The sequence below is a fragment of the Calliphora vicina genome, chromosome 1 (assembly GCF_958450345.1).
Source record: "Calliphora vicina chromosome 1, idCalVici1.1, whole genome shotgun sequence".
NCBI classification, from domain to species: Eukaryota; Metazoa; Arthropoda; class Insecta; order Diptera; family Calliphoridae; genus Calliphora; species Calliphora vicina.
Window position 1 is genome coordinate 13,228,213 of NC_088780.1, and position 24,505 is coordinate 13,252,717.

The following is a 24,505-nucleotide window of genomic DNA, read 5'->3' on the forward strand; positions in this document are numbered from 1 at the left end:
ATTAGAACGCCATCCATTCCATTTGAGAATTGCATTTTCGATTTATGTTGGAGACCCTGATCTTTGCGTCTCCGCTCTATTGAGCCAATTTCTGGGGAATATTAACAGTCTGCTTCTAAAATAACAATGAAGAAGCAAAGGATTAAAGAAGAAGCAAAGGATTATTTTCTCTGTATTTTATATTTCTTTAGGGGCGATTTTTCTGGTTTGGGGCACAGGTTCCTAATTATGATATCAGGACGCCATCCATTCCATTTGAGAATTGCATTTTCGATTTATGTTTGAGACCCTGATCTTTGCGTCTCCGCTCTATAAAGAAACTAAGAATATAATTCCTAACACATTTTCTTATAGAATAAAATATTGAGCCAATTTCTTGGGAATATTAACATTCTGCTTCTAAAATAACAATGAAGAAGCAAAAGATTGACCCTAATAAAGGTAATAAGAAGACCATATCATTGTGAGCATATAATATTCCCATGTATACCCGTAATATCCACCAACAAAAATAGCATAAGCAAAAATCTTTAAGACAAAATATAAAGAAGAAGTTCATCAACCACCAACAGAGCATTAAACATTCACATCAAGAAAATAAGAACAAAAAAAATAAAAATAAAAAAAGAAATAATGATAAACCAAAACTAAAACTAAAAATACTTCAAACTCTCCCATACTACACAAGATCATAATACATCCATCTCATCATTTCACATGTAAAAATCATTTAAACACAAGCAGAAATATTGTATCTGTGTATGCGAATATGTATGTGTTTAAATGTACTAGCATGATATTTGCAATTTGCACCACTACTCTGGACCCATACATGACCTGACATCTGCAAAATTCCTACAATATACAACTAAAAATACACAGCAAAGAAGCACAAAAACTTTGCTCTCACTACACCTTCAATTTAAAATTGAACATCATTATATGCGCTTGCAACTACAACAAGAACAAAATCATTATGATTTTCATTTATAAGGGAGGCTACATCTAAAACAAATACTACGAGTCCACACATTTAAACATACCAACAGAATTTCAATTTTACTTAGTCCAGAATGATAAAAAGAGATCTAGAGAGAGAGAGAGAGAGACAGTGAGAGCATAAGTAAAAAATCTATAATGCAGAGAGCAAAACTGCATTCAAATCGAACATTTTGAATTACTTCAAACAGCTGCAATTCTATTACGTTCGTAATATGAAGGAGTATTTGTGTAGGACAGTGCTTTAAAGTGTGAAATCTTTAAGAAAAGATTTTTCTGGTTTTTGGATAAACAATTTTTTTTTTTTTTTTTTTTTATTTTTCAACATATTCTCCTTTGAGCTCTATGCACTTGGTCCAACGTTTCTCCAATTTTTGTATTCCTTCCAAAAAATGAGATTGGAAGAGGTCAAAATAGGTATTTGTTTGTGAGATGATTTCATCGTTGGAGTCAAGTCTCTTTCCATCGAGACATTTTTTCAGGTTTGAAAGCAAGAAATTGTCACTCGGGTCTCAATCCGAAGAATAGGGTGGATGAGGGAGCATTTTGTAGCCTTATTCATGGATTTTTGTTATGGAAACTTCACATGTGTGTAGCCTTTTGTGCACCCGATTTTGAGCAAACACGGCAACTATCTTCCGGAAAGCCTTCTCATACCCAAGAGATCATTCAAAATTAAAACAATTAAGCCATGTGAAATGTTTGGAAGCAAGAAATAATCACTCGAGCCTAAATCCGGAGAATAGAGCGGATGAGGGAGCATTTCGTAGACTAATTCATGGATTTTTGCTATGGAAACTTTACATGTGTGTAGCCTTTTGCGTGGCAGACATCTTGCGGAATGCTTTCTCATACCCAAGTGATAATTCAAAATTTAAACCACTGAGCCATGTGAAATGGTTTCCACAATCTCTCGCACTTTCAATCTCCGTGATTTTTTTCAATTGATTCGGGTGTAGAGACCTCAACTGGACGTAAAGAACGTTTGGTATTTTTCCAATGAAATTTATGGTGCAGAGTTACCATAGTATTTATCAAGTCTTTCTTTGAGTGTTTTTTTCGCAAAAATTATTGCTTCTCAAATCACGAAGTTGTCTGCTATCAATGAATGTCAAACACAAACTAAACGAAGCACTTTGTTCAAATTTTGACAAGAGTCAACTGACAGTTGCCTATTAGTGTTGCCCTGATCTTCTAGAAAAGCTAAATATTTTGACACTTCCTTCACCTCTGTTGTATTGAATCCTGTTTTTGTCAATGATTATGATAATATTTGTCATATTATTGTTTGATTTAAAAGTTATTTAATAAATTTCGTTGTAGTCAAACGATCCCAATGATGTGAAACTTTCAGGACAGCCGATTTCTATGATTCCCCATGAAACGATTTATTAACAACATGGATGAATACAAGGGACATCCAAAGGAATTTGCTATCGATGCATTATTTTATTGTTAGATACAAACATATGCAGAAAACACTCATTATTAAACATATAATTTCAACAGAGAAGAAGAAGAGTCTTAGTTCTTTGGACGCTTCAAATAAATCAAATGAGTTTGGTACAGGTTCCCTGTGATGGTCTAGTCTGAAGCAGCTCGGTCCCACCAAATACAGATCATTACCTTAACACCATGGATATTTGTCATTGGTGACGATTCGGCTGTTTGGCCGTGCTTCATATTCGATTTATTACGCTTTGGGTTGTTGTAATGGAACCATTTTTTATCACAAGTATAAACAACAAAGTTTTTTTTGCTTCGAAAATGTAAAATTTTGTATCAACAAAGCGTCATATGCAGGAAGTTTTGCTTTACTTCTTTAATTTGAAAAAAAGTGCCGCTGAAACATACATATTGCTCATCGAGGCTTAAGGTGAATGTGTTTCATCGGTTGCAACGTGCGAGAGATGGTTTGTGCGGTTCAGAAGTGGTGATTTTGACACCGAAGAGCTTGCAAAACAAGGAATACAAAGGGAAAAAAATTCATCCAAAAGCAGGAAAATTGTATATCATACGAATTGAAGCGGAGAGACCTTTAAATATGATTTTACATTTCCGAAATGATAAATCATTTTTGCACCGAATCAATACTTGCGATGAAAAATTAATGAATCCATTACGATAATCCAAAACGTAAGAGATCGTATGTAAAGCCCAGCCAACCAGCCGAATCAATACCAAAGCCAAATATCCATGGCGCTAAGGTAATTCTCTGTATTTTGTGGGAGCAAAAGGGTCTTATCCTATTATGGGCTGCTGAAATCTGACCTGTACCGACCACAACTGATTCGTTGGAAGTGAGCATTGGCCGAAAAACGGCCGGATATTCCATCATGACAACGCTCGGCCACATGTTGCAATACCTGTTAAAAAGTATTTAGAATAAAGTGTTTGGGAAGTTTTGCTCCACCCGCTTTGTAGTCCAGACCGCGCTCCGTTCGACTACTCTTTGCTTCGATCGATGCAGAACGCTCTCTCTGGGATACGTTACACTTTGAAACAGAGTATCCGATAATTGTCTTGATTCGTTCTTAGCCACAAAGGATTAGCCGTTCTTTTACTCGGAATCCATATGTAGCCAGAAAGAAAGCAAAATGTCGTAGCTAACAATGTTCAATACTTTGAATAAATTTATATTGTACAAATGTTTCATAAAATAATAAAAGTTATACATCCAATATTTCAAAGACCTTTGCAACGATGTATATAACGCCTTAGTAATTCGGACCTAAAAAAGGTCGAAAAAGGAGAAAAAAATGTCAATATTTATCCTAAAGTGTACTTTGGTGAAGGGTATATAAGATTCGGCACAGTCTAATTTAGCTGTCCACTTGTTTAAAGATAATTTAATTTAAAAAGAATGATAAAATCATAATTTTATCACTTATTTCTATTTAAGTGTTGGAGGATTCTGTCTGCTTTTTGTCCAATTGAAGCTAATGCTTATCAAGGATAGTTATTTATAAATGATTTCCACTTAGAAACTCCAATATATTTTGAAAAACCTTAATGCTGTAAGTTTGCACATCATCAAATACGCTTTCATTCGTAATTCAGCTCTGGATGGAGGAAGGACTCGCGCTTCGTTGCCATTATAAGTAGTTTAAGGGAAATCAGTCCTTCTATTTTTCGCTGACTTCGGGAGTTTTAGGTTTTACTCTCGCATTGGTTAATGGTTGGCGGCGTTTAACTGAAACAACTCGCGCTTCAACTGTTAAAACTCGCGGTTTAACTGGAAGAACTCGCGCTTCATTGCCATTATAGTTTAAGGGCAATCAGGCCGTTCCTTTTTCGCTACTGTTAAAACTCGCGGTTTAACTGGAAGAACTCGCGCTTCATTGCCCTTATCGTTTAAGTGCAATCAGGCCGTTCCTTTTTCGCTGACTTCGGGAGTTTTAGGTTTCACTCTCGCATTGGTTAATGGTTGGCGTCGTTTAACTGGAAGAACTCGCGTTTTAACTGGAAGAACTCGTGTTTAACTGTGAGAACTCACGGTTTAACTAGAAGAACTCGCGGTACATTGCGAAGGCAATCAGGCCATCCCTTTTTCTCTGCCTTCCGGAGTTTTACGTTTCACTCTCGCATTGGTTAATGGTTGGCGTCGTTACTGCGTTACGAAGATTCTCTCGCATTGACCACATGCATTTGTTTTGGTTATGATTTATAACCGATAATTTGTTGTGGTGTAGAACCAAACAAAACTCAAGTTTTTTTTTGGAAAAAAAAATTTATGATAAAAAAAATTTTTTGATGAAAAACAAATTCGGGTCAAAAAATATTTTTCCCGATTTTGACCCATTGTAGGTCCAACTTACTATATATAGCCTTATCTACATCGTTGCAATGGACTTTGAAATATCTATCATTAGATATCCATATTGTCAAGTATCCATAAATAGGTAAAAAATCGAGGTTGCTCCGGTTTTTTGCTCATATCTCCGTTATTTATGGACGGATTTTGCTGATTTTAAATAGCAAACTTCTCGAAAGCATGTCTGACAGAATTATTGAAGATTTGGGTCCCGAAGATATCTGGGGTCTTCAGAAAATTGATTTCAACTAACAGACGGACATGGCTTAATCGACTCCGCTATCTATAAGGATCCAGAATATATATTTTTTATAGGGTCGGAAATGAAAAATGTAGAAATGACAAACTTATAGTATATACCCTTCTCACGAAGGTGAAGGGTATAAAAATGTATAGATTTTTATTAACAATAAAGCCTTTGAAACGCCTGTTGCTGCATGTAACGTATCTTTCCTCTAACAGTTGAGGGTCTTTTTCGGCCTTTATATCAAAGTTTTTTTTTTTTGGTATTTTTACGTTTGTGAGCTGTCTGTCTAGGCTGTGGAACAAAATGTTTCTCAAACAATGGCAAACAACAGCAACAACAACAAAAATAATAATACAAAAACAAAATTGAAAATCTACCTAAGGTAACATAAAACAACTGCTCCTGTTGTTTTGAACTACAATGTTTATGTTTTTTTTTAGTTTTTAGCCTAAAGAGCTGACAGCCAGCCAGCAAACTCACATACACTCTCATTAAAATTCTATATTTATATCTGTGTGTATGACAGTTTGTAAGTGAGTGTGTTTAGGCATGAAGTATTTTGAATCGTACAATTCAGTTGAGGTCGTTCGTTGTGAATTTTAGTAATCAGTTATAATTTTCACGTCATAGCGTTAAGATCGTTGGTTGACTGCTACGCGTTCTTTTTTCTTTTTTTCGTCGTTGAGCACTTTTAATACGGTCGGGTAAAGTTGCTCTAACAAAAAAAAAATTAAAGGGAAATAATACAACACAACTTCAATATTTATTAGGGGTTAATTTATTTTTATATCTACAAAATAACTCTTCAAATTTAAACAACAAAAAAAAACCAACAACAACGGATTTAATCCACTATAATATCAAAAAAAAAATCACCAAACAAAACACACCACCTTTAAGGATTATTAAAAAACAAACTAAAATAATATAGAACAAAAATAACTGTAACTCTGATTAAAAATGTATTGAAATACAAAACTGTGTTAAAAATAAATCATTTTAAAAAAAGCGTTTTTTCGCCTTTAATTTATTTTTGCAAAAAAAAGTTTTTATAAAACGTATTTATTATTGTTAAATAACGTTTGTGCTTAACAAGTTATACAAATAAAATGGGTCTTACTGAAATACCAACTGGCTATATGGCTCAAAATTCGGGTGGCCATGTTATGGTTATGGAACAGCATCATCACCATCATCATCATGTGGAACATCATGACAAGGATAAAATGAGTAGTAAAAAGAAAATGCATTTGCTGAAAAAAATCAAAAAACGTTTTGGATTGGGTTAGTATTTTAAGAAATATCTAATTTTTACTCTTTTTTCATAATTAAATTAAAAGACAAATGATAAATTTAAGAAATTTCATATAAATTTGAGACATTTCTTTAACAATTTTTAAGAAAATTTTGAAAAATTCCATAAACTCAGCCAAATCATTTGAGAGACTTTTACTCCCTGTCTATACTTGACAAATATTTATCATAACAAAAGTTGTCTGAGCAAAAGCTCTAACAATTATATCATAACAAAGCAATAATAATAATAAATGGAGACCATACCTTATAATTTTTTATTTTGACAATCATTTTGACGTTTATCATAATAAAAATTTATCAGGTATAGACAGGGGGTTGGGTTTAAATAAAATTTTCTTAGTTTTTCAATTATTTTATTAAAATTTATATGTAAACTTTGATTTTACTTTGTGTCAAACAAAATTTAAAAATTCTTTTAATAAAATCTTTCAAAATTTAGAAAAATTCAATGGAATTATCAAAATTTTGAATTCAATTAAAATTGTGGTTAGTTTTCTAAAAATTTATAAAATAATGTTTTAAATTTAGCCAAAATTAATAGCTATACTTTGATTTTACTTTGTTTTCAAAAAAAATCTTAATAAAACTTGAAAATTTCACTTACCCCCTGTCTATACTTGACAAATTTTTATCATGATAAACGTCAAAATGGTTGTCAAGATAAAAAATTATCAGGTATAGTCCCCATATATTAGTATTATTACTTCGTTATGACAAAATTGTTAGTGCTTTTGCTAAGACAACTTTGTCTTGACAACAAATGTCATTTATTGTTATGATAAATATTTGTCAAGTATAGAAAATTTAGAAAAATTCAATAAAATTATCAAAATCATTTAGGAATCTTTTGTATTCACTTAAAATTGTGGTTAGTTTTCTAAAATTTATAAAATAATGTTTTAAATTTACCCAAAATTAATAGCTAAACTTTAATTTTACTTCAATAAAGTTTATTTTCAAACAAAATCTTAAAAAAATCAATAAATTTAATCAATTTCCCATATTCTTTAAAAGAATTTATTAAAAAATCTTTTAAAATTTAGAAAAATTCATTGTAATTATCAAAATTATTGGAAAATCATTTGAGTTAGAATAAAAGTTTTTTGCATTTCCAAAATTTCCATAATAAATTATAAAATTTGTTTAGTTTTCTAAAATTTAAAAAAAAATTTTGAAATTTTTTTTTTTATTTCTTAATGTTGAATTTCAATTTTCACTAAATTAATAGCTAAACCTGATTTTGCTTTTTATGTATTTCAAAAAAAAAATCTTAAAAAATTTCAATCCCTTCATCTTTTCTAAGATTTTGAAAAATTTAATAAAATCATTTGAAAATCTTGTTAATTTTCCATAATTTCCTTAATAAATTGTATAATTTTTCAATTTACATAAATTATTAACTAAAACTTTGATTTTACCGTTATTTCACCCATTTGCCTTTGGCAAAATTAACCCTTTTCCATGTTCATTCATTCCTTATGATCATGTTTTAGCATGCCACACGCAATACAACCGTTATTTACCAAACATGTTACAACATGTTGAAATTAATGCAAAATTATAAAACTACCTTCTTTTTTTTAGAGCAGCCATGGTTTATAATTATAAAACAATAGATTTTATTATTATTAATAAACCAAACAACACAAAATAAATCATATTTAAACATGCATTAGTTAGGAAAATAATTTTAAAAACTACATGATAAACAAACAAAAATCTTCACATCATAACAAAAATTTACGCTTTGAAAAAAAAAACTCTTCCGTTCAAAAGAAATATGTTTAAAAAACCGCACGTTTGAACCTTGATTTTTTTTTTATACATAAAAACATTATGAAGTAAATATGGCTGGCGCTGTTGGCTGGGAAAATATTTTTTAAACAAAAACAATCAACAAACCCTGTTTGGCTCCCCTCCATCAAGAAAAACTCCCTCTGCAAGAAATAAACATAAACCATAATACGAATTAAGCGTTTTTGTAAACTAAAGCTAAAGATACGCTAAAGTTTCTAACAAACTTGGAGATGTGAATAATTTTGTTACGCATTGGCATTACTAATTATTGGCTATGCTCTCTTAGTCTCTCTTAAAAGCCTGGTTTAATGTTTATCCCCCTCTTCTTATGGCTAAGCCTCCCTGTTGCCTAAAACTTTTAACTACTACCTTTTAAGGCTTAACAAAACAACAATAAAGCCCAAGATTTTTCTTTATTTAATTCACTCACTCACCATTTTTTTCCTTTAGCTTAATTTCTTAACTGATTTATTTTTTCCACGCACGTCTTTGCTTTATCTTTGTTGTTGTTTTTCTTCTTCTAATATTTCAAATATCTGTTGCAAAGAAAGCTTGTTGTGTTTGGTTTTATCTCTTTAACCTAAAGTTAAAGAGAGATATTATCATCAATGAATTAAAACAACAGACATGTTGTGTTATTTTTTTCTTCATTGTATCTAGTTGATTAAGTTTTTCTTTCATAAATTAACAAACAAATAACTAATCTATGAGTGAGTTTTCTATGCAATGGTTATACACTAATAGTATTGTTGTTTTTTTGTGTTGTGGTAATTAAACACTGAGAGAAATAGTTGCACAGTTAAGGCTAGTTTAACTGGAGTTTTAGTACTTGTCAAATTTATGAAATAGGTGTTTATTAAACTCAGTTTTTTTATCTTTATAAGTTTGGAGTTTTTGTTAGGAGCTTAATTAAATTAACATTGCATTATAAACACTGAGAGAAGTAGTTATAAAATAAATTTTTGTTAACTGAAGTTTTAGTACTAGCTTTTTAAGTACATACTTGTCTAGTTTATTAAATTTTTTTAAATAATCTCCTTTGATTTTAATCATTTTTATGATCTTCGAAAGTTTTTGTCATTCTGTTTGTTGTGAGTTTAGCTTAACTTTTATTAAAGTTGACATTACATTAATTACAAATGTTAAACGAACTAAGATAATTTTTTTTATATCAAATTAAAGTCATTCCAATTTAGAAATTTGTATAAAAAATGGCCCAATTCCACAAAAAATATTTCTTGACTCATTTTTTTTTAGGCAAAATCTAAAAAAACTTTAATTTTTTAAAATTCCGGAAATATTTGTAATTTTTTCAAATTGAATTTACATAAAATCTTAAAAAATATAACACTTTTGGAATAATTTTCTACATTCTATAGAAAACATCGTGTATAACAGTTTTTCTATACAACAGTTTGTGTATAACAGTTTTTTTCTATAGAAAATTTTATGTATAACAGTTTTGTTCTATGGAATATTTTGTTTATAGCAGTTTTTCTATGAAAAAAATCAGTTTAAAACTGTTTTTTCTTTAGAAAATTATTTGTATAACAGTTTTTCCATAGGACATTTTGTGTATAACAGTTTGTTCTATAGAAAAATTTATGTATAACAGTTTTTCCATAGGACATTTTGTTTATAACCGATTTTCCGATTTTCCTATAGAATATTTTGTATATAACAGTTTTTCTATAGAAATTTCTGTGTATAACAAAATTTTCTGATAAAAATAATAAAATATTTAAGTTTAGGTACTCTGGGAATAATGAATATTTAATTTTCCATCCCTGCCTTGTTTACATAACAAATGCTACTAAAATAAACCAACTCTGGCTTCTTACTCTCCTTAATGCAAATGTTGCCAATTTGTCATTTAAATAATATAAATATCCCTTTGTTTATAAAGAGTTACCATATTAGCGTGTAAAAAAAGTTATATTTTAACTAAAACTTGTAATGTTATATTAAAACTTTAATTATATAAAAACTTTAACATGCTTCTGCGCTTAAATTGGCTAAAACACTAAAATGTTTACATTTTTATAAGGATATTGCCATTGACTTTATTTTTATATAATCTGGCTGACTTTTGTTATATAAACTGGCTGACAGTCCAAACTTCTTTAGTTTTTACCAGTGTATTTGGTAATACTCATTAATTTGTCAGACCCCTTTCTGCTCTTTTCGTATGGTGTAAGGCTTCTCTCTCTATTCCATGAACAAACTTCTTGAAAATGCTTAATAAATTTCTTTGACTTCTCACGGTTTACTTTTATAGTAGTTACGAGTACGTTGTTTTATTATTGTCTTTTTCTCTTTGCTATTTTATATTAAACTTTGTTTATTTATTCTTTTTGTTTTTTTGTTTTTGTATTTATTTCTTTCATTATTATTGTTATTATACCTTATTTGGGATAAAATAAATAAAAACCATGTAAATACCAAAGATTTGCTTTGTTATAAAAACTTAGCACTTTTATTCAAAATTTAAGTTTTTTTTTAACACTTTATTAAACAAATTTTGTTGGTGGTGGGAATAGTAGGAATTTGGTTATTTGAAAATCACTAAAATACATTTCTTATCTAAATATTGAATTTGCAAAAATATCAATAATTCTCTAATCAGCTAGTACTTTAGTATTTTACTAAAGCTATTGTAGAAACATTTAATTGTTTAAAAATGTGTCATCGTTTATGGGATTTTTTTTAATGTGTTTTGCGATTTTGTGAAATTACCTCATTTGAGGGAGGGGATTTTCTCTATGTAAATAAAGAATTTCACAAGTATTTTTTGTTACTTTTCTGTAATAGATAAGATTATTTACTATATAATTGATTAGTAATTGCTTTTATAAATTTAAACAGATTTAATTTAAGATTAAAATAGGTTTGTTTATTTTGACACTTAAACTGAATTGTAATTAAGCTAAATTAGCGGTAATTTGACTTTGAAGTTTAAGTAGGCATTTGGTTTTAACATGAAGAGTTTAATTAAACTTTTGTTAACTCTTATATGTATATAAAAACATGTTTTAGTTAAGTAATTTAATTAAACTATGGTTAACAAGAGGTAGCTGGCTTTGAAGTTTAAAACCCTTACATTTTTGTTAAACCAGTATTTTGTTTTAATTAAGCTCTTGTTAAGTGTATAACAATATGTTTAAGTTAAGTAATTTAATTAAACTCTTGTTAAGTAATTTATATTTTTAAACAAAAAAACCAGCTGCTTTTAAATTTTTAATATTTTATGCTTTTAAAAATAGTTTACAAACTATAGCAAAATAATGATAGTCTCCATTTAAATTTAGCTTGTACATATAATTTGAGAAATTCCTAGCAATTTGAAATAATTGAAATTGTAATGCTTAACAGCTGCTGCTGCTCCTACATTTATATACTACATACAGCCTGGATCTAGCAAACAATTTGCCATAGTATTTGGAATTAATGCCGCAACAACAACAACATGTGTATTTACTATGTTTAAGCATTTGGCTTGTTATCTTTACGCACACGTTTCTTTTTTCAACAATTTTCCAAATAACCTACAGAAGAAAAAAAACACAAAAATTATTGAAATTCCTTTAAGCTGAGTTTAGAAGAAAACCGGCCGGCCCTCATATAATTTTGAGTTTGGTATTTTATCTCTCACCTGCATTTAGCAGGTATTAAACTTAGTTTTACATTAAATTGCAGCTGTTTTTTTTTTTGAAAATATGTTTTGTTTGTTTCAATTTTAACTCTCTAGGTGTTCCATTTTGTGTTTACTTTTAACAAAAGTGTTATATTTTGTTGGTCTTCTTTTTATCTTCAAAATTTACAACAATAATTTACTGTTTTTATGTTTATTTTTCTGTTTAAAGTTTGGCAATAGTTACTTCCCGCTGAAAAACAAGATAAGATAGTTTACCTAGGTAGGTTTTTTTGGTTAACACAAAGATTTTTTGAATTTTATGATTTCTTTAAATTAATTTTGAATAAATTAGCATTTATAACAAATATTGTGGGTGATTTTTTTTTCAATCTTTTCCATTTAATTATTGTGGGAATATTTATTTCTTAATCATAAACTTGTTTAAAATTCGCTTAAACTTTTGTTTAAATATGGCTAAACACAAACATTTGTTCTGATTTCATATTTATAAACAAGTTTTTCTTAATGTTTACAAACATATTAAAAGATTTTTCAATAATCTAAACAAATAAATTAATTTAACTGATTTTAAACCTAAATATAAAACAAAGATATATTATAAAGCAGGGAATACATTTCTTAAACTTAATATTTAATAAAATACAAATTGTTTTAAAAAACCGCTATTATAAACTGTTATTTAATCTATATTCTGATTTTTAATACTAATTTCCCTAATCCTTGTTTACATATCAAAAAAGTACTAAACAAATCAACTCTGGCTTCTTACTCTACTTTCTCTCATTATTGCAAGTGATGCCAACATCCTGTAAATATCCCTTTATTTATAAGAGAGTTACCCTATTAGCGTGCAAGTGAAAATTGCCATTTTCTTTAGAAAAATTTCTATTTTAACTAAAACTTGTAGAGTTTCTTTAAAACTTTAATTAAATAAAAACTTTAACATGCTTCACTGCTTAAATTGGCTAAAACAACTAAAATGTATACATTTTCTTAAATGTAAAGTATTAAGTTGGTTTTTCTCTTCTTTTTTATTGCTGTTAATACGATATGAACATGTTGTATATTTGTTACATTGCAATGCTTCGATAAACAAACTATATAATTTTCATTTCTGTCTATACCACCAAACTTATACATATTTTTGTAAAAAGATAATGAAACGGAAGAGAAAATTGTATAGAAAAAGGCGAATAAACTTTAGGTTTATTTTCTATACATATTTCTTGTGTTTTTTGTTAAAAATAGCTTCTTAAAAACTCTTCGGGCGTAGTAGATACAGATGTGTTTTTATAGGGATTCTAAATACACAAGTAAAAATAACTTGTCATATTTATGGTTCAGTGATGCATTCACATATATAAGTATTTAGTACATACTTACATTTATATAGAGGATTTTGTAAATTCTTAGAAGGGGTCTTATGCATCAGTGATTTTAAAGAAACTGAAATCAAATAATAAAATGTGTTTATATGTACGTCTTTGTGTATTTATACATACATATTTTTAAAATAAAGAAATATTAAAAGAAATCATGTAATGTTGTTTCTTTGCTATTGTAGATTTTCAAACAAATAAAGTTTATAACAAAATTTATATTATTATTATTCATTACCTGGTAATTTATGTATAGACATTAAATGTATGGGTGTTTGGCATGAAATTATAAATATTGGTTTAAAAACCGGCGTAGGTTTAATGTTTCTTTTAACATTGGTTAAATGGCGCTCAGGTCACGTGTCTAACCAGTTGATTATTATGCTTAAACACACTTCTCTCTAACAATCAAAACACCCTGTTTTTTTTAATGACTTTTCCCAACACAAATGAAAATCAAAGTCTAGCTAGCAACCCGTTTTACAATGAAACATCATTTTAAAGCTAATTCATTGATATTGTTTGGCGGCAACGTGTGTCACCAATTAATTTGTTTACATTAACTAAATAACTAGCAAAAAACAAAACATTTTCATTTAAAAACATTAAAACGCCCTAAGGTATTTTGAACAAAAAAAAAAAAAACTAAACGGAAGTTCATAACAATAACTTGCATTTAAACTAGTAAATATTTCCATAAAAGTGAAAAGCGACCTTTAAAGGTTAAAAGGCTGGTTTACAAATGACATTTTTACATGTTTATTAAATTATAATTTTTTCTTTAACTTACACCTACTTTTATTAGCTTTTAAAATTAAAATATTAAACCATGAATGAATGAATTCTTTAACAAAAAAAAAAAAATTGCGTGGTCTCTTTACTACACCTGTATTTTACTATAAAAACCGTTTAATTTTCCAACATGTCAACCCACATATTTAAAATTATTAAAATAAATAAATGCGTGGTGTCATACAAATTAGATGTGTAAGCAGCTCTGAATGTTATAATAAACACCCATGCTTTATTTTTTAACTAAATGGAACAATAACTAGATAAAAAACAAACTAATTTAATGTTATTGAAATAGAAAATTACAAATTTTGAATTAAAAAAAATGTATCAAAAGAATACAGCATGATCAAGGAAAGTAAATTTAAAAGAATATGATAAAATTGCTAACAAATATAACAATGCAAAGATTTTCACTCTCATTTAAACTCATTCAGAAATGTTTAAAAAATGTTAATTTACACAATTTATATAACTTTTGTTTAACAATTTAGCTTTATTTAGTTTTTTTTTATTACATTTTTGTTTTAAATTTGTCATGGTTAATTAGTTTGCTCTTTTTAATAAATAATAAAAATATTTAACGTCTTACTTTTTCAACTTTTTATCTTATAGTAACAATTTTGTTATGAATTTATTGTTTTTGTTTTTATAAAAATGTAAATTTTTTGAAAAACCTATTAAAAATTTAAAATTTGTTTCTTATATTAAAATATTTGTTATGAATTTAATGTTTTTGTTCATAAAAAACTAAATTTTTGTACAAAGCCAATTAAATATATGGCCACACCCTTTAAAAAGCTTAGATTATTATAACTTTTTGATATTTCTCATTAAAAAATATAAAAACCATTTAATTACATTTTTCTAAGTGTATAATGCTTGACATATGCAAAAAACAGTTAGGAAACCATGTTTGCATATTGCAGATATGGCAATCTCTAAAAGGCAACAACAAACAGTGATGTCAACTAGCGCAAAGGTTGCCATATTATAGACATGAAAAAGTACACTTCGATGTTTTACCGAAAATTTCCTTAAAAAAACAGAAAATCAATAGATTATTTAAAAACTTAAAAAAATAATTAAATTGTAAAAAGACAATAAGATTTTCACAAATTTACATATGAGTTAGTGTAATAAAAAAAGAAAAAATCCAATTTAAACCCCATAAACACTCATTATTATTATTATTAATAATGTAAATTAAATTCTAATTGAAATTTAAAGTATTTTAATTAAAAATAAATATTTTTAAGGGTATTTTTTTTATCCAGAATTCTTTATAAATATATTTTTTCCTAAGAAATTTCATAATTAACACGCCATTAGTAAGTGTTTATGGGCTTTGAGCAAGTATACATATGTAATAACCACAATTTTATTGTTTTAAATTCTATTGTAATTAAAACATCATAATTGTATCATAACAATTTTTTTTATCACTCTTCTTTGTATACCAACATCCAGCTGTATTTCGAGTAGATACTTGTACACATAACAAAGATGATGATAATTATTCTGAAGTAGTTTAAATAACAACTTCAAATATGTACTACATATTGTATAAGACGAGGGCAAAAAAAGAGTACTTATTATTGTTGTAAACAAAAACAAACATCTTTAGAGGAAATAGTACAAAAAAGGGGTGCTCAAAAATTAATTATTTTCTTAGTTTACAATAAAAATGTTTTATTGAACTGTTTACAATTATTAGATGGTTTTTAAGAAGATAATATCTATTTTTTTATAAAGACTTTCTAACAACTTGACCTTATATTAAATTTTGTGTAAATTTATATTTTATTAAAGTTTTTGAGTTAATTTGGAGTTCAACATCTTAATTGACCCTTAAAGTCTGCTAAAATTTCTTTATTTTCCATTTTTTTTGTTAAAATTTAAGTCATTAAGTTTGAAATGGTTTAATATATGTTTTTATAGAAACCACTAACCATAACTGGTAGATTTTTTTTTTAAAGAAAACCAAAACTATGTTACCCAATAAACATTACTGTTTTAAATTTAAAAAATAGTTTTAAAACTGTTTTTTTTTTCAATAAATCTAAATACATTATCTTTTTATTATACGATACCTCTTAAAATCTTGAATTTTGTCACAGATTTCTAATTTCCTTATCCTAGTGATTTTTTTCAAAGTGGCATCACTGTTTGTTTATTATGGGAAATTTGCAGCATAACGGTAAATACAATTTTCTTGCTTTTGTTTACATTTGACTAGAGGTGATGCCAACTAAGTATTTTTAATAGTAAATTAGCGTTTTTATGTAACTTTTTGGAATATTTCATAAACTTTATATAAAATATATAATTTATTGCTAAAAATCTATTAAGTAATATAAAAATAAACCGATTTTTGTTGTTATTAAATTGTTTATGGGGAAATTGTTGCTTACTCATGTGTGGGTTATCAAATTACTCTGGGTTTTTATGTCATATCTACATATTAAGGAGTGAGATCGAAAAATTCTTAACATACATATATGTTTATAAAAAAGAAACCACTAAACTTACAGCTTTAATTTTTTTTTTATTTTATTGAAATTATTATTACAATTTACAAAAAAAATTATTTTTATAGTTTTAATCACTAGTGATGAAATTTTGAACCTTTTTCGGAAACCCTTCCATTAACGTTTTTATAGTGCTTTCTGTCACTTTGCTCGAACATGTAGTCCATCTCCGTTTAAAATCTACCACACTTTTGGACACCTTTTTTGTACTCTTCAATTCTCTTTTAACAAGAGCCCAATATCTCTCCACTGGCCTTAGCTCCGGGCAGTTTGGAGGATTTGCCTCTCTTGGTACAAATACCACATTATTGTTCTTGTACCACTCAAGGGCTTGTTTGCCATAGTGACAGGATGCCAAGTCAGGCCAAAAATAAGTGGACACATTATGAAGTCTTATGAATGGAAGCAGCCTTTTTTGTAAACATTCCTTGATGTAAGTTTCGGTATTTATAGAGCCCGTTGTAACAAATGAGTGGCTTCTTTTGCCGCAACTGCATATTGCTTGCCATACCAAGAACTTTCTGGGAAATTTTGTCTGCTTTTGGGTCCTAAACTTTTCTTCAACATTCCCTCGAGCATCAGCAACATAAAATTTTTGACCTGGAAGTTGCGAAAAATCTGCCAGAACATACGTTTCGTCATCCATTATGCAGCAAGAATATTTTTTTATAAAACTTGACTTCAATTTCCGTGCTCTGTTTTTGGCCTCTAAATTTTTAGTAGCGTTCCTGTCAGGAACTTTTTGAGCCTTGTATGTTTTTAAACCTGCATTAGCTTTAACTTTTCGTACCAAATAGTCCGAGCACTGAGCTAACCGGGCTGCTTTCCTACCGGATGTGTTGGAAGCTCTTTTGAAAATGCGTTCTATTTTTTTGGCTTTAGAAACATCATGTGGACCATTCCTTCTACCTGAACCAGGTTTTCTATCAACTGACAAGTTCTCCCGGTACTGTTTAATAACATTGGAAACAGTTTGACGGCAGACCTTTGTATGCTTGGCCAACTTTTTGTAAGACCAAGTTGGGTTTTGTTGAAAATATTTAATAATTTCAGTACGCACTTTTTTCTGGTCACTCATTTTAATCAGATTAACAAAAAAATTAATATAATTGACATTACACATAATAACTGACATGTTTTTCAAAGGTAACTTGATCAAAAAAAAATTCAAATAATACTTGGGTTAAAAAATGTAATGAAAAACGTGTGTTAAGAATTTTTCGATCTCACTCCTTAAATTTTTTCATTCTCCATAGTTGTATTTTTTAAAAGAAAGAGTTTATTAAACTTTGTATAGTGACCCATGGTTATCCATTATTTGTACTACATTTGTTTTAGTTGCAACATTCTGGATTATGTTTTTTTTGCAACTAATCTCTGTGGTGTTATTAGTGTGTGTATTTTTTGATATCTATGTAGTCTGGTTTTTTTCTTTATTTATTATTAAATGAGCTTAAAACGGAAGTGTGTTTTACGCTTTTTATTATTTTTTTTGCGTTTTATTTTAAAGTTAAGCTGGTTTTAGTTAAATCAACTCTTGTTCCTAAAGGAAATTGTGGTGTTTAGTATTTTTATGGCTTCTTGATTATTTAAACCAGCTTAAGATATTAGAAGATATAGAGTTACGTAAAAGTTTTAAGTTTTACTTTAAAAATAAAACACAAATAAGTTTTTTTTGGTCCTTTGGAAATGTTTACATATTTTACAAATTTTGTTTTTTTTTTTAATATTGCTTCATTTCCACTTAGTCATTAACATTTAAAATTTATTTTGCCAATTTAAATGTATAATACACATTATGTTAAAAAACCAAAAAAAAATAAAAACAAAATCTTTTATGTCTAACGTGGGAAAAAACTACACCATTCCATCTGTGTAGTAATGTCTTCTAGAGAGTCGTCTCTCCTATGCTCTCAGTTATGTCAAAGATTTCTCTATTTTGTAGTTATTTGCTACAACCTGCAGGTAATTTATTTTTTTTTTTGCAATTTGCAATTGTTGCTTTTTAAACTATTGAATACAAAAAAAATTATGTTGTCTCTGTATAAGTTGTATTTGAAACTAACAACTGATTCACGATAATTTTTTTCTTGTTGTTTCTTCACTTGAGCGTGGGAACTTTTTATGTTTGTAATAAACATTGATCGGCATAAACGAAATAAAACGAGCAAAACGAAGACACAAACTTCAAATAAAAAAATTCAATAAAATTAAGCAAACTGTAAATCAGGTTTCTGGTTACATGAAATCATTAAATTTCAATAAATTTTGTGTTGTGATTGTTTTAATTTTTTGGCCAAACATATGATTACAAAGAAAAAAAATTGTTGATGTTTAAATAAAATTGTCTAAAATTGAGGAAATGTTGCGCCATTTATTTTCTTCAAACAAACATTTCCCTTATTTCAGTGGTATTATTAAGAATTTGTGTTAAAACCCTAAGAACTGTGAGGGTGGAAATGCATTTCAAAAAAAACACTTGAGTTTTATTCAAAATCAATTGGGGAATAAGAAACCCTTCAATTATACCTAGACACTAAAATACATATGACAATTATCACACACAATAATGAACAGTTGTTCTCTAAAATCCTTAGAGATTTGAACAAATGTTGAGTATTATTTATAATCATTTACAACCTTAACAAACTAAAAGATTTTCTTTAGTAATTATTGAGAAATGTAAATAAATTGTGATTTTTTTTTATTAAATAATTGATCTAAACATAAATTTATGTAATATTTTTTCAATATAAATGAAAATTTAGTTTTTTATTGCTTTATTTACACCACTGTTATATTTTGTTTATTATAACCTTAAATTTGGTTTTGTTTGTTATATTTTATTCACCTCTATAGGTTTGTTTACCTTTTATTTAACGGTAAAATGTAAAGTGTTGCCAATCCTTTTTGTTTTGTTTGCCATATTTTGTATTTTCATATTGGCAACACTATTGGTTTGTTTACCTTTTATTTAACGGTAAAATGTAGAGTGTTGCAAATCCTTTATTAAATTAAGCTTATTTAAACTGTTTTATAATGAAGTAACTTATTTTCCTTGTAATCATTTGTTAGGAATTCTATAGCAAACTAAATAATTGTTAAATTATCTCTTGGTATTTGGGTAAATATTTGTTAGTATTTTAAAATAAAATTTCTCTCTATTTCGCATGTAATATGTCATGTTTTCCTAATGATTTCCTCAACATAACAATCAGAAAACGCGATAACATGAATGATTAATTTTTGTGTACATATATAAAAAAAATAATAATAAAAGAAACATTAATATAAGAAAATGTTTATTAATGTGAATGAAAAGAAGTAAAAAGCATTAAACTAGTGTTTAATGAACAAATTGTTAAGCATTAGAAGTATTGAAAATTTTAATGAAAAGAAGAAAAAAAACGTGATTTCCTTTAACTTTTTTTTGTAATTTATTTATTTCTTTTGTACGTTGTAATCAATGTCTTGAAAACCAAGAAAATTTTCTTTAAACGTTATAAGAATATTAAATTGTTTAACCAGCTATAACAAACCTCTAACCTAAATATGTATAAAGCAAGAAGAAAAAAACACATAATTTATGCATAACGATTTTTTCAACACTCTTTTGCTGCTGGTTACATTAATAAGGTTAACAAGCAGAGATCTTTGATGTAGTCTTTCTTAGAACGGAAGTAAAATCAATGTTCGTATTTTTTTTTTCTTTAAAAGAAGTTGTTATGATGTTTATGTTATAAGAAGTAGAGCTGTTATAGGACGTGTTTAAACTTCCTTAAAAAGCGGTTTTTTCCCCCAGTCTTTAAAGCAGACATGATATAAAGCAGTTTAGTGGTTAAAGGAATTATGTATAAAAGCGGAAGTTAAACTAATATTCATAATTGTAGGAAGATGTTGAAATCGTTGAACTCTATACTAAAAACTTCTTCAAATATATCAAATTTCTTTTTTAAAGACTTTTGTTCATCTTCAAACCTACCTACTGTGTACTTTCCAAAAACAAAAAACATTTTCGTTTACTTTACCAACTATCCCTTTTTAAAAAGAAACCAACAAAATTTGTTTAATTATTTTTATATCAAAAAACATCTGTCGTTTTTTTTTGTTCAGCTAAGCCGTTGCATTGCAAGGGGAACAAATCAACCTCTAATACTGAAATAAAAACTTCAAGTCATTGTATGCAATACAAACAAAAAAAAAGAATAATTTGTAACGCTCTTTCTCATTCGGGCTTATCTAATATACAAAATAATTTAAGATCAACCCCTATTTCCCTATTGAACTTATGAAAACTACCTGCTCTTTAACTATAACTGGCTCTCCTTAACTATTGTATTATTTATGTAGGTTTTATTTTCTTTATATTTTTTAGATATAGTATTATTATTATAAAGAAAAAACTATCTTAAAGATCTTTTTTGTTGTTTTGAAATCAGGTTTTGGGTTTTTAAGTCTTCTTCACTTACATATAAAAAAGCCAGCTGGCACATGCCCTTTTATATACATATTTAAACATTTCTTTGTAAATGTTTGGAAACGCAGTATTTTTCTTTATACTTACTTCATACATCATCAATAATCTGGGGGTAGATGTTGAAATGTTGAGGGAACTACATGAACATGTGCATTTATTTTATTGTTGTTGTCGCCAGTTAGTTTATTGTTATTATGTATGGCACGCGCCATGACAAGCTATCATCCTTATGTTCCCTTCTTATTTTATACTATATCTGCTATAAAAAGCTTCTGTAAATGTTATTTTTGCACTTGTTTTTTTGCTTTTTTTTTCTTTCTTTAATACACATGTCGTTTGTTGAGCTAAATTTAACCAAGAAAAACATTTAACCACATCCTTAAGTTTATAAAAAATATAAAGGAATTTAATTTTAAACTTTGTATAGAAAAGTAAGATCAATTAAAATTGGTTTTAATGGTTTTAGTGTTTTTTTCAAAAACTTACAATTAGCAGCACTTGCCAAAAGAGATGTCATTTAGGGACAGTATTGCCAATATGCTTTACTTTTGTTGGCGTAATGCAGATGAAGTTTTAAGTATTGTATGGGCTGGTATGGAAAAGTTGATACGATCGTACTTTTTCTGACACTATTTCATACTCAAAAGTACCGTAATACTCCCCTGTATATAACAGTATTTTCTCTTGGAAATCTTGTACAAATTTTTATCGAAAATCTTAAGTACAACTGAATTTTATGGATTTTCTGTAGGAAATCTTGTGTATAACAGCATTTTCTATTGGAAATGTTGTGTATAACAGTTTTTATCTTGAACAGAACTGTATTTTCAATAGAAAATCTTCTGTACAGCAGTAGTTTCTATAGAAAATCTTGTACTGTAGGGGTGAAATATTTTGATACCGAACATTTTCGATCCCTCTGCATTAGAAATACTTTAGTATTTTCCAAAAAAAAACCGCTCATTTTAAAACAAATTTAATAGCAAAAAAATTTTTTTCTTATGATTTACTAATTTACTAATTTCCTTTTATTTTTATTCATTCCCTTTGCAGTACGTCGTTCACCATCATCTTGCCCTGGTCCCAACAACTTGCCACCCCTACAATTTCACCACGTTCACGGCGACAACATACGCATTTCCCGCGATGGTACACTGGCACGACGTTTCGAGAGTTTCTGTCGCGCCATCACCTTTTCGGCCCGTCCCGTACGCATTAACGAACGTATTTGTGTGAAGTTTGCTGAAATTTCCAATAATTGGAATGGCGGCATACGTTTCGGTTTCACCAGCAATGATCCCTCCACTTTGGAGGGCACACTACCCAAATATGCCTGTCCCGATTTAACGAATCGTCCTGGCTTCTGGGCTAAAGCTTTGCATGAGCAATACTGCGAGAAGGACAATGTTCTGTACTACTATGTCAATTCGGCGGGAGATGTTATTTATGGCATCAACAATGAGGAGAAGGGTGTGATATTGTCGGGTATTGACACCAGAGGTTTACTATGGACTATTATTGATATTTATGGCAATTGTACGGGTATTGAGTTTTTGGATGCTCGCATTTATATGTATCAACAGAGTGGTGGTGTGGGCATGCCACCCGCTTTAATGGCTCCCGGCATGACGGGCACTTTGCCCGGTCCACAGATGGCAGGCGGAGGTTTGAATCCTCATCATCCTAATCAACAGTCGAGAAGATCCCTGCCAGCCGGCCAGTATGAACATGAATTGGAGCGCACCGTTATGACTTCTATGCAGTCCCTTAATTTGGCTGGCGATCAAGTAGCGTTGGCTTCTGATTTGGCCAATGGCTTGCCCCCACTAAGATATAATGCCAATGGTCGTTTGATACCCGTACCCTTTCACATTACCAAAGGACGTAATGTACGTTTATCGCACGACCGCTTTATAGCCTCACGCACGGAAAATGATTTCTGTCAAGGTTATGTTTTCACTGCCCGTCCCATCAGAATAGGGGAGAAAATAATTGTGCAAATACTGAAAACCGAACAAATGTATGTGGGAGCCTTGGCTTTGGGCTTGACCTCCTGCAATCCATCGGCCTTGCAGCCCGGAGATTTGCCCAATGATTCTGATTTCCTATTAGATCGTCCCGAATACTGGGTGGTGAGCAAGGATATAGCAGCCGCCCCTCAAAGAGGTGATGAGATTGCCTTCTTTGTGGCGCCCAATGGGGAAGTAACCATCAGTAAAAATAATGGCCCAGCGGTAGTGGTGATGCATGTCGATCAATCTTTACAATTGTGGGCCTTTTTGGATGTCTATGGTTCTACCCAGTCGGTGCGCATGTTCCGTCAACAACTGCCCAATATGGTAAATTATCCGCCCTCGGCCGTGGCTGGCTCCTCGCAGCGCATAGTCAACATGCCCGTTTCCGAGTCAATCAATAGTCTGAATAGTCAAATCTCTGAGAATCGCAAAATCATACACCCATCCCAGTTGAATGTAACACACGGCACTATAAGCGCCTCCACCTCCACATTGGCCTCGATGCAATCGACCAATAATCTGGCAGCCGGTACCAACTCAGGTATATTAAATGGTACTTGCTCACCGCCCTCCGCCGGCGGTCGTATGATCAGTATGCCCTCGAATGGCGAAATGATACAAATACAGCCGAACGGCGGCGGCACAGTGTTGGTTGTGAATTTACCGCCTGCCACTTCAGCCATGGATTTGAATAGTGCTTTGTCGGCCTCACAGGCACGCATCCAACAGACTGCGAATACAACGAACTCGAACTCGAATGCTACATGCTCAAGTGGTGCCAGCAGTAGTTCAAATGTTAATACACTAGTGGGAAATATTAATAACGCACAATTTATGGAGGTAAGCAATTATGTATTTATTGATTGATTTCTTTTAATGGCATATTTTATAAAGTAAAAATGTGTTTTTTCTGTTTCTTCAGTTTTTGGTTATTTTGTTGGGGGGTTTTGGAAGTCAAGGTTAAGGGCAATTGAATTTCATTTAATTGAAATATGTATGTGTTTTTGTATACCCTTCATTTGGTGATTCCGTTTGTAATTTCTATTTGCGATACCATAGCCATGTCCATCTGTCTGTTGAAATCATGCCCCCAAATAATTTACATACATTATTTATAAATCAATATATCCGCTATAGTCCTGGTTCGTTTGCTATTTAAATGCGGGGAAATTGACCTACACATGGCTGATATATGAACAAAAAAAACCGACTACCTCAAGTTTTGACATATTGATCTTTTTATCTATAAATAACTATAAATGCATTGCTAAGTCATTAGCATATACAAAATGGATGTCTAATGATTAACATTTCAAAGACCTTTCCATTGACGTTTATAGCGCCCTAGTAATTCGTTTCGACAATTGGTCAATATAGGAAAAAATATTGTTTAACAATACTTTTTATTATTTTTAAACAAATTTTTTTTTAATCTTAAAGATTCGGCACCGCCGAATATAGCTCTCTTACATAATTTATTGT

At 29.4% G+C, this 24,505-nt stretch overlaps 2 protein-coding genes across 4 annotated transcripts in view; both read left to right on the forward strand.

Annotated features, from left to right (window-relative positions):
- Positions 1–24,505, forward strand: part of RhoGAP93B (MyTH4 and RhoGAP_KIAA1688 domain-containing protein RhoGAP93B) — a 272,594-nt gene that overhangs the window by 106,782 nt on the left and 141,307 nt on the right. The gene's annotated exons all lie outside the window — the stretch shown is intronic.
- Positions 1–24,505, forward strand: part of neur (E3 ubiquitin-protein ligase neur) — a 52,011-nt gene that overhangs the window by 26,618 nt on the left and 888 nt on the right. Inside the window, exons 1-2 of one of the 2 annotated variants that reach the window (XM_065499046.1) lie at positions 5,719–6,344; positions 22,062–23,863. In XM_065499046.1, the coding sequence (XP_065355118.1) occupies positions 6,170–6,344; positions 22,062–23,863 (1,977 nt within the window). In that variant the 5' untranslated portion in view covers positions 5,719–6,169. Of the gene's footprint in view, positions 1–5,718; positions 6,345–22,061; positions 23,864–24,505 lie in introns of those variants that run through there. The other variant, XM_065499047.1, reaches the window with a different exon arrangement.